The 10282-nt window shown below is 48.3% G+C and overlaps 1 protein-coding gene across 2 annotated transcripts in view; it reads right to left on the bottom strand.

Moving 5' to 3' along the window:
• LOC122133483 (protein TALPID3-like) overlaps positions 1-9515 on the bottom strand; it is a 46748-nt gene extending 37233 nt beyond the window's left edge. Inside the window, exons 1-7 of one of the 2 annotated variants that reach the window (XM_042709785.1) lie at positions 9119-9515; positions 5629-5813; positions 5191-5300; positions 2991-3175; positions 2331-2505; positions 1739-1934; positions 1-67 (exon numbers count right to left, since the gene is read on the bottom strand). The exon at positions 1-67 is cut by the window's left edge and continues 184 nt beyond it. In XM_042709785.1, the coding sequence (XP_042565719.1) occupies positions 1-67; positions 1739-1934; positions 2331-2505; positions 2991-3175; positions 5191-5284 (717 nt within the window). In that variant the 5' untranslated portion in view covers positions 5285-5300; positions 5629-5813; positions 9119-9515. Of the gene's footprint in view, positions 68-1738; positions 1935-2330; positions 2506-2990; positions 3176-5190; positions 5301-5628; positions 6434-9118 lie in introns of those variants that run through there. The other variant, XM_042709786.1, reaches the window with a different exon arrangement.
• Between the last annotated feature and the right edge of the window lie 767 nt (positions 9516-10282).

The following is a 10282-nucleotide window of genomic DNA, read 5'->3' as shown; positions in this document are numbered from 1 at the left end:
AGACTGAGGTTTGGCTGCAGGAGGAGATGGGAGGATGGCGTCCTCTTCTCTGGCCACAGACATTATACTGCCAAGGCGGAGGTGGGAAAATCACCACGGCATGAGGGAGACAGAGAGAGGAGGAAAGGAGATTAGACGACAAGAATCCATAAAAGGGATCGATCAGAGAGTCTCTACACCACTACATCACAACAGGATGACTGGAACTCCCTTCTGCTGGGCCTGCAAGCTAGCAGTGTTCATCTTCTGGAGATGATCAGATGCAGCCACACCTCTGGTCTTTACTGTAGACATCAATCCCAGCATTGCAATGCCTGCTAAGGGCCTATATTCTATCCAACCCACTACTGCCTGACAGCATACGGTATCACCAAGGTATCGCAGTGGTGGAATGACAGCCTTGCTCTAAAACATATGCACCGTCACTGGGCCTAGTCTCAGAAAGCAGCCTAATCTGGAACAAACATAGTCCTATCAGGACCAGATCTGCTCAGGATTCAGCTACTGTCGGGGGTGGTCTCATACACTGGGACCGGACCGACAGTGTTCCTCTGTGTGTTTGCAGAATGTGGGTTTGCTGCTCTTGAACATCTTCAAACCACTGGTGTGTTCCTTTTCCCCAGTTGCCACACGCACAGGTCGTAGATGCTGACCTGCACTCCACTGTGATGACGATGCATATCTTATCAGTTACTAGAAATCACTTCTACTGAAGTTGGGTTTCACTGACAGTATATGTCACTTTGGATGAAAGTTTCCCCACACTGAGTAACTGTACGCGTCGAGCTGCTTCTCAAATATTGAGGGTGAGTGCGGGCGTGTCAGACGTAATTCAACGTGTCATATTTAAAAAGGTGTGAGTTCCACAGCACTAGCTCAATGATGTCTTTTCTCATCTATTAAGCAAGACTGGTCTTATGCAAGTCTGTCTCTATCGATTACCCATCCTTTCCCCTTCAGATATCACTCAAGTCAAAACATGTTCTCAGCCAATGCGGCCTTGATCTGTACATCTGAGCTCAAAGCCCACCGTCTGGTTGACTGAGACTATTGATCAATACACAGCTGTTTGTTCAAAACAAATCATTTGAATGCACTTCGTGCCTTCTCAGAAGAGATCAAAGATTTGCACCCCAGAGGAACAAGTTTCCATTTTATATGCAGTTCAGAGGGAAAGCAGCAGGGGGAGCTGTGGTTCAAAATAACTTCTTCACAGCTATGTCTGTACCATTCTTTGCCATTCATTCCTTGTTACTCATCACAGATCATAGAAGTGGTGGCCATTTAATGCAAGAGACTCTGTGGCTCGACTGTTAGGGCAGCTGGTAGAACATGGCACTTGTCGGTAGGCAATGGCTGGTAAGCTGACGATTGGTGGTAACAGGAAGTAATTCCAGGAAGTAACCAATCAGAGACCAGAATTACTTCCTGTAACCACCCATTGTCTACCGACAGTACTAATAACACCAGGATCATGGGTCCAAGGGAGCACACTAGGGCTGAAACGGTTACTCGAGTAACTCGAATAACTCGATGAAATAATCGATAGAATACTCGATTCCTAAAATATTCGATAGTTGCAGCCCTAGAGCACACATAGGCTACTAATGAAATCTATATCTGTAAGTCACTTTGGAGAAAAGCCTCTGCTAACGGAAGAAATGTAAATGAACTATGAGACCAGACAGTCGACAGTTTTGTCATATGTTTTAGGTAGAGTCTGAGGCCTGTCACTCACACTGGTGCGGGCTGGAGTGGCTCCTCCTTCTCGCTGTGAGGCTCCTCCTCTTTAAGCGGGAGCTCTGCGTCTCCCCAGGGGTTGTCCCGCAGGCTGGCCAGCGTGTGGGTGGGTGGTGGCGGGGAGGGCGTGGTCACTCTGGGGGGCGACTGAACAGGAGTAGTGGAGGGTGTGGCGACTGCAGGCTGCTCCACTTCTGAAGCGTGGACAGAAACAGAGAAAATTTGGAATTACGTGATTTTTGTGTGCAACCGAGTTAATGACAACCTCTTAATTCCTCTGCTCAGACATGGAATCACCTGTCAAAGGCTGCAATGTTTGAGACCGCTGTAGCATTCAAAGCTGCACTGGCCATTTACAGCTCGTCCATTTAGCAGCACTGAGCACTGAGCACTCAGTGTAATGGGTATGAAAATCCAGACCTTGTATGGTATGCTGTTGGCTAACACACCATACATGGATTCACATGGGCTATGATATGTGTATGACACAAGAAGTAATGTTATATTTATGCCTGTTCCTGTGTACTGCGGTGACGGTGTGTGTGTGTGTGTGTGTGTGTGTGTGTGTGTGTGTGTATATTCCCTCTGACCTTGAGTGGTGAGCTGAGGTTCAGGCTCGTGGGTTGACTGTTCTGGGGAGCCCTGCTCCGAGGGCTGGGGGGTGTCCAGAGGGGTCTGGAGGTGGCTGCGGGCTGGAGGGCTCTGTCTGACGCTGGGCTCTGGAGTGGCCACAGGGGTGGGGACCGGGGTGGGAACCTCAGCCTCCTAAAAGACACAGGATTATTTGGTGAAAACCGTATGTGCACCGCTGTCAATTACTACTGCTATGTGAGGTCAAATTGATAACGAATCATCACTAGTCACACATGATATAATGGATTTACATGTTTCAAATGAATCTATAAAAAAGGAATAGTAAATATTTACTGTATAGTGGCACTGAGGAAGTAACTTGTGCCATATGTTATAAAGGCTTAGCAAGAACAAAGAGTACAACTTGTTTTGTGTATGGGTAACTAGTAGAGCAATACATTGATAGAGCAATACATTGATTGATACATTGATGCAAACATACTAACAACACACAAATTTTAGATCAGACCATCTACAAGGCAACTCATTTTTAATATGAATGCAAAAACTCTTTGCACACATCTGTGTGTTTCTGTATGTGTGTGTGTGTGTGTGTGTGTGTGTGTGTGTGTGTGTGTGTGTGTGTGTGTGTGTGTGTGTTGTGTGTGTGTGTGTACCTCTGATGCAGCTGGCTGCTGCTGAGTGCTGGGAGCTGCGGGCTCTGGCCGTCCCTCCCTCTGCCCCAGCATAATGGAGATGATATCAGCCAGGGCCTCCTCCACATGATGCCTGAGTAGAGCTGTGTCCACTGGGACACCATCATCCAGAAAGAACTGAAGGCGTAGTCCACTGGCTGCCCCCCCTGTCAGACAGATGGAGACACCACCAGCACAAGCGGTCATCATTCACTTACTATCTCACTCAGTCACTTAAAGCTCATCATTAATGATCATCTGCAATGCTTTTTGTATTGTAGTACTTATTGTGTTTGTATGTTTTATGTTCACTGTATGCACCTATACACCAGAACAAATTCCAGGTAGGTGTAAACCTACTTGGCAATAAATACTATTCTGATCTGATCTTCTGATTAATGCTCATCTGCAATGGAGGAGACCATGGTTCATTCATTCACTCAAGTCAAACTCATCTTTAACTCTCATCTTTACTGGAGGAGACCTGGCAGGACTGTGTCGTGTCGGGTCATGTCATGTATGGCTACACAAAGCACAGGTGCACATGTTAGACCAGAAACATTCAGCATGCAGACAGATCCCAGTTGGCCTTTCAATGTGACATCACATAAACAGCAGCCTGGTCCAACCAGACCCAAACTCACGTGGTGAATAGATGGGGTCCAGGCTCCATGGGGGATCGGTTCCAGTCATTGCACCCTAATGGGTTTAGACTTTGGGTTCATTTTGAAACCTTTAACCAATCGGCATCGACCACTGTGGGGTTGCTATACTTTCTACTTCGCCACTAACTAATGCAAAAGTGCTATGTTCGATTTTTCCCGAACCGTTGGCAGTAAATAAACAATTCCTTTGCCCTTGATCAATACATTTACACATTCCTCTTGCTCTGGCTTCAATTCTTCGACGCTTGCTAGCGTTGCTACTATTGTTTGTTAGCACAACCTCCATTGTTGGATCTACATTTTCGAAAAACACATGCTACATTTCAACGTCATCGCACTTAGCCGCCCCGACTGGTTGCTAATTTGAGGCCACTCAGGATGGCCCTGCGATCCCTCTTGTGAACAGAGTTTCCAGACTATAATGGCCCTGCGATCCCTCTTGTGAACAGAGTCTCCAGACTATAATCACAGCGAAAAAGAACACGGAGCTGTGAGCAGTAGGTGGGTGGAACCAGCCTACATAAACAAGAGACTTTTGGAAGTGTTTGAGAACAGCCACTTTTAGCAGGAGTGAACGAGATTGTTTAAAAGAGAGATGTAAGGGATCAAAGGGTAGACAGAAAGTGTGTGTGTGTGTGTGTGTGAGAGTGAGAGAGAGAGATTGAAAAGTGAAAAGGAAGAGAAAAGTGCTGACAGCAACCCGCTGGCTTGATCGCAGACTTGTAGCCTCCTCTGCAAATGTGATACGCAATTGATCTTTCTATTACGCGGAGGGGGGAGAAAAAAAAAAAAAGAGAGAGTCTGGATTAATGGGCCGGTGACTGTGCACGGCCTCCATTACGGCTCCGGAGCTCTCAGATCCATCACAGCACAGCGGCAATCAGGGCTTAATGAGGGAACTGCAACCCCAGTCCCGCTGACACGTCTGACAGAGCAGTGCTGGCATGGGCAGAATTAAGTATGAGTCAATAGTTCAGAGAGGAGGGGAGCTGCCAGCGCCTCGCCTGACGCCCAGCCTCCCTCTCTCTCTGTGCGTGACCCCCACCCCCCCCCACTCACTCACACGTCCTCTCATTAAGAGCCAAACTCAATTTAATAATCTTGTAGAGTCATAAGGGGACGTGCATTTGTGCGTGCCATGTGTGTTATGGATCAGCCATTACTGCTGAACTTCTGCTGGAGTCATAAATCTTTCTGTGACTCAACTGATAGAAATTGGTGCCAGCAATGCCACAACCCAAGGCAGCTGGGAGCCGCCGCCCCCCTGAAATATCCAAATATATCCACAGAGATTACGTTTATTGAGATATCACTGTCTACTCTTTCGCTGTCCTCATGAGATGAGCGCTTCTAATGTGTACTGTGCAGTTAGGGCTAGATGACCGGCTCTCCGTAAACAAGCATAGCATCGCAGGTCAAGTCCTTTGTGTGGGCAGTGTTCCAAGTATTCTCTGTAAGTTTGTTCGATTTATGAGACGTCCGTGTCGGTGCGATGGGTCACCACCTACACGGCTCACCTGCATCTGAGGCTTCACTCCCCGCAGGGTCTGAGTGGCTGGTCGGGTCACCCTGGGCTCGCCGGGCAAACATCTCTGTAATGACGCGGGCCATCAGCTCTTGCTCAACCCTGGTGACAAACAAAACAACAAAAATCAGAGCGATAGAGATCAGTGTGTGTGAGTGTGAGATACAGTACATACACTGCTGTTTGTGTGTGTGTGTGTGTGTGTGTGTGTGTGTGTGTGTGTGTGTGTGTGTGTGTGTGTGTGTGTGTGTGTGTGTGTGTGTGTGTGTGTGTGTGTGTGTGTGTGTGTGTGTGTGTGTGCGTGCGAGTGTCAGTAGAACTGCGGTACTGTAGGTGCAATCCTGACCGACCATTCAGACCAGCTATGTCAGGGTAAGTATACGCCTGGTAGGGGTAAGTAAGTGTACTATGTAGTACTATGTGGCCTCACCAGTCAACTAGACGGTTCTCCAGGGTCTCCCGCCGGTGTATGACCGCAAGGACGGGCTCCGTGAGAGGGACAGGCTGAGGGGGGACTGGGGGGAAGGTGGGTCCATGGTAAAGAGGAGCCCCAGTAGTCGCCTGGCCATCCAGCTCAATGGGGGCGTCTCCCAGGACAGCGTCCTCTTCAGTCTCCTAGGGGGTTCACACACAAGAGATTACAGCATTTAACGGGCATTTCACTTTACCATACAGTTATGATTCGCCTAATAGTCGCAACGGTCGTAGGTCCGACTTTTAAGTGTCAATGCCTCAGGTTTAATTTGCGTGTGGGTTATGATAGCCCGTTTAAAAGGCTGGGCTACGATGAGCATTCGGCTACGTCTTGCTCATGAGAAGAGGGGGAAAAAAGAACAAAAGACGCATCCCAGTTACTGTGGAGGTTGAATCACTTGACTGAGAAACACTGCAGAACCGACAGTGCCAGCATCTGTTTCTTCCATCGGAGCACATTAAAGGAGGACCCATCTTATAGCACTCTTATTGCCAACATCTGGCCACGCCAGGGCTCTGTGCCAGTGAGAGTTACTCTCGTACAGTCAGGGTGGGGGGTGGGTGCTCTGGGGGGTGGTGATGGTGGTTCGGGAGAGAGATTTGTTATTGTTAAACCACTGCCACCACCCCCCACCCCCCCAACCTCCTCTGAGCATCTTCATGCATCCTGTTCCTCCGCTCTGCCTCCTGGTTTGCATTACTTGCAGATTCCATTGGCAGCCAGGCAGGGGGGGGGCTTGAGTCAGTGCCAGTTTATTAGCTCAATTCCAATGGCTGTTTTTCAGAGGGGGGGGGGGGGGGGGGGGTGTGGTATGCAGGCTGGTGGGGAGGGACGGAGAGGAGATGAGAGTGAGAGAAAGAGAGAGAGAGTGAGTGCGTGTGTGTGAGAGAGAGAGAACAAATCAAAACAAGAGAGAGAAAAACAGTAAAGGACGGGGATGGGGGTGGGAACGACGAGAGAAGCAAGAGAGAAAACGCACAGTACAGCAGGAGGACGAGCAGAGCGAGGCATTTTTTTGGTTTTGATCGGAGGCATTTTCGGCAACGGGGGCCAAGACGTTAAGAGGGCGTCAATTAAGGGCGCTGGCAGCGAGGAAGGACTACGTCAGCCTCCTTGCTGCTCACTTAAAGGACTCCTGGCAGGAACGCCAGCTGGATGGGCAGAGACTGCCGCATCCTTTAGCTGGTGGTTTGGGAGAACTTTAGGGGTTAGTGAAGGGAAGGAATAAATAATTGGAGGGGGAGGGAGAGGGAGGTAAGGAGGGAGGGAGAAAAAAAAAAAAGTGTAGTTAATCAGAGGCAATCCTCCAATTTACGGCATTTGGCTCCTAAAATGTTTTACCAGCTTTTGCGGCTGCTGGAGTTATATTTTCTCGATCCTAATTGCCTTGCTAACAATTAAAACACAAAGGGTTTATACAACACTGTTGTTGGCTAGACGAGGCAGTTTGCATCTGCACTTTGTATTTCTGCCAAAAGCGCTAGGAAAATAAAAACACATTCCTTGTTAATTGAAAAAATAAATAGATCCAAAAGTAATTTTCCTGTGGGTTCCTACTTATTCAGATATTCCATGACTACTGAAAATCTCTAGGACATTGTGTGCAGAGCACATATAACACATGATTTTCTACCAGAGACTTCTGACTCTGAGAACAACTAAAGCCTGTGACACACCAGGCCGACACTTGGCAGCTTTTCGGCCGATTGAGCATATTGAACCGGCGGCGGAGGCTGTTGGGAAAATAAATCACTCAGACTGATAAAGAATTATTGTAGAAATATCGTATTATATCCCTCAGACGAAGAAATTGTTTTGTTTGTAAACATTTTGTTCATAATTACTTGGTTTTCAAAATAATGACTGGCTAATAGGACATGATACAGAACATCTCAAAAACAAATAAGTGCTGTGTGTTTAGAGAGTTCATGGTGTTGCCGTTTGTGAATGCAGATGCTCAAAGCCTATCACACTCCCGTGTATCCAAGGAGAGAAGTAACTCGCCTCTGCAGTGAAACACATCTGTAAATAAATATTGCAGAACGTAGGTGCTAGTTGGCTGTTGGCTGTAGACTTTGCGGTGTGTTCTCAGTGCAACTTTTTAAACCGGTCAACAGTTTGGCCTTTGTTGCCGCTAGTTCTCTGATGTCGGTTTGATGTGTCTCTGGCTTTACTTCTTACAGCAACAAGAATTCCTTATTGCTTTGTCTTTAGAGAGAAAAAAAAAAAAAAAAAAAAAACGAAGTGTAATTCTCATCCCCACCAACAGGGGGCACTGTGGAACTGCTCAAATTGGTGCCGCCACCTCAAACCTTACAACCCTCTTTCATTCGTCTCTTATAAAACCGATCGCTGTGCTCTCTTCCAAGTCAACCCCTCCACCATCTCCCACAAAAAAAAAAGAGCGAAACAACCCTTCATCCTCCGTCCTCTCTTCATTCCTCCTAGCTTGGAGGTCTAATGGTTATGGGGGTGTCCGGGCGTTAACGTATAGTCTGCCCTTGTGTGACCGAGGCATCGGGCTAATGTGCGGCCTGATGTTATTTATACTAACAGGCTTGCTTGTTAGCAATAAATATGGGAGGAAGCTGGGTGGGGGGTGCTGGCGGCGTGCGCCTGAATGGTTGAGTGAATCATGTCGTGTGAGAAGAATTCCTGAACAGTTTTGATCGCCAGTGAATCACAGTGAATTTTCATCCAGAGGTTGACTGGGAGAGCTGTGTGTAGGTGTATGGCAGGACATATGAGCATGGGTCTGGGTGCACATGTGTGTATGGGTCTGTTTATGAGTGTGTGCATATGAGTACAGCTCTGTGTATGCACGTGTATATGTGTATATGTCTGTATGTACCTGTGTGAGTATGTGTGTGTGTGTGTGGGTCTGTGTGTGCGTGTTCATTTGGATGCAGTGGGGGTCGTGATGATCCAACACAAAGAGCACCGGAGATGAGCCCCACCAGACACACCCTATCCTCCTCAAGTCCAATTACCCCCGGCGCCCTAATGAGATTCCTGCAGCACGCTCTCCTCTCCTCTCCTCCGTCTTCTAAGCCCGTCTCAGTTAATTATCAAACAGCAATGGATTCCCTCACCCTGTGGCTCTGGCAATCTAATTATGGGAACACTTGGCGTTAATGTGTGATGTGTTTTATTTCTCCACTTCCTCCCTCACCATTCGTCTGCATTTCGCAGGTCTGTTTTTTTTCCAGGGGGGTGAAAACTTGAAATATAAAACATGCAAATCAGCATGGAAAGGAAGAGATGATTAAATACCAGGTTGGGCCGCAGGAGGGAATACACCTCCTCACAGACACACACACACACACACACACACACACACATCCCTGAGCCTCCCGGCAGCAGGTACGGATTGTCACCGTGACCTTTTCTACCGCCTGCTGCCACCGGCCGGACCTCGAGCTCTCGACTCCCTTTTCAAACTTACCTGAGCAATGTTGGCTACTGCCAGGAAATTTGTCCCTGGAAACACAATCTCCTCCTCCTCCTCCTCCACTCGTATCGGCTGTTTCTCCTCCAACGTCTGAAAGGCAAAGATGGTGGCATGGTGAGGGCAGTACAACGGTGGCTGTCATGGTTTCCTACAGGCTACATATTGACATACATGAAGATGAAAAGATGCTTTCATCAGAACAAACTTCAAAAGGGGGGCGGCGTGCACCAGAAATGACTCAGTTACTGTAGGGTGTTACATTGATTCCAACCAGGGAGGCTTATCTCCTGAATCACTCGCTTGCTCGCTCACTCGCTGTCTGATACGAGTGTGTACGTGAGGGAAAAGCAATAGGAAGGGAGGAGAGGAGGGGAGGAAGGGAAGAGAGGAGGGGAGGAAGAGAAGAGAGGAGGAAGGGAGGAGGGCAGGAAGAGAAGAGAGGAGGAAGAGAGGAGAGGAGGGGAGGAAGAGGGGAGGAAGAGAAGAGAGGAGGAGGAGAGGAGGGGAGGAGGAGAGGAGGGGAGGAAGAGAGGAGAGGAGGGGAGGAAGAGAGGAGGGGAGGAAGAGAAGAGAGGAGGGGAGGAAGAGAAGAGAGGAGGGGAGGAGAGGAGAGGGGAGGAAGAGAGGAGGGGAGGAAGAGAAGAGAGGAGGACAATGTGACAGCGGGAGACATCCGCGCCAAGCACCGCGCTGATAATCACTGTTTTGTCATTACACTGCCCGTTACCCACAATACACCTCACACACCCACGTCAGATGTTTGTCTTGAAACCAAGCCTTTCCTGCCATCATCATCTCAGACGTGAGCCGTTCGATTCGGGTGTGTGTGTGTGTGTGTGTGTGTGTGTGTGTGTGTGTGTGTGTGTGTGTGTAAGTGGGGGGGGGGTGGGGTGGGGTGGGGTGGGGGGTGTTGATGGCATAAGTGTATCATCAATGTCTGTCTTCTCCTCTCTAAGCAGGAGTTAACAGACGGTACGGATACACAGATAGTCTTGTGAGGGCATGGCAGACTCAGGCAATAAAAGTGCCCACCGGTGATATGATCAGTACTGTGTTTGGATGCTATGAAAGGGTTCGTATAGTATATATATAATTTGGTTCATGGGCTTAGCAAAAAACCTGTGAGTGTATGTATATGTGTATGTGTGTGTATGTGTG

The sequence above is a fragment of the Clupea harengus genome, chromosome 14 (assembly GCF_900700415.2).
Source record: "Clupea harengus chromosome 14, Ch_v2.0.2, whole genome shotgun sequence".
Classification (NCBI taxonomy): Eukaryota; Metazoa; Chordata; class Actinopteri; order Clupeiformes; family Clupeidae; genus Clupea; species Clupea harengus.
The sequence above is the reverse complement of the archived record's forward strand: the minus strand, read 5'-3'. Positions and strand labels throughout refer to the sequence as shown.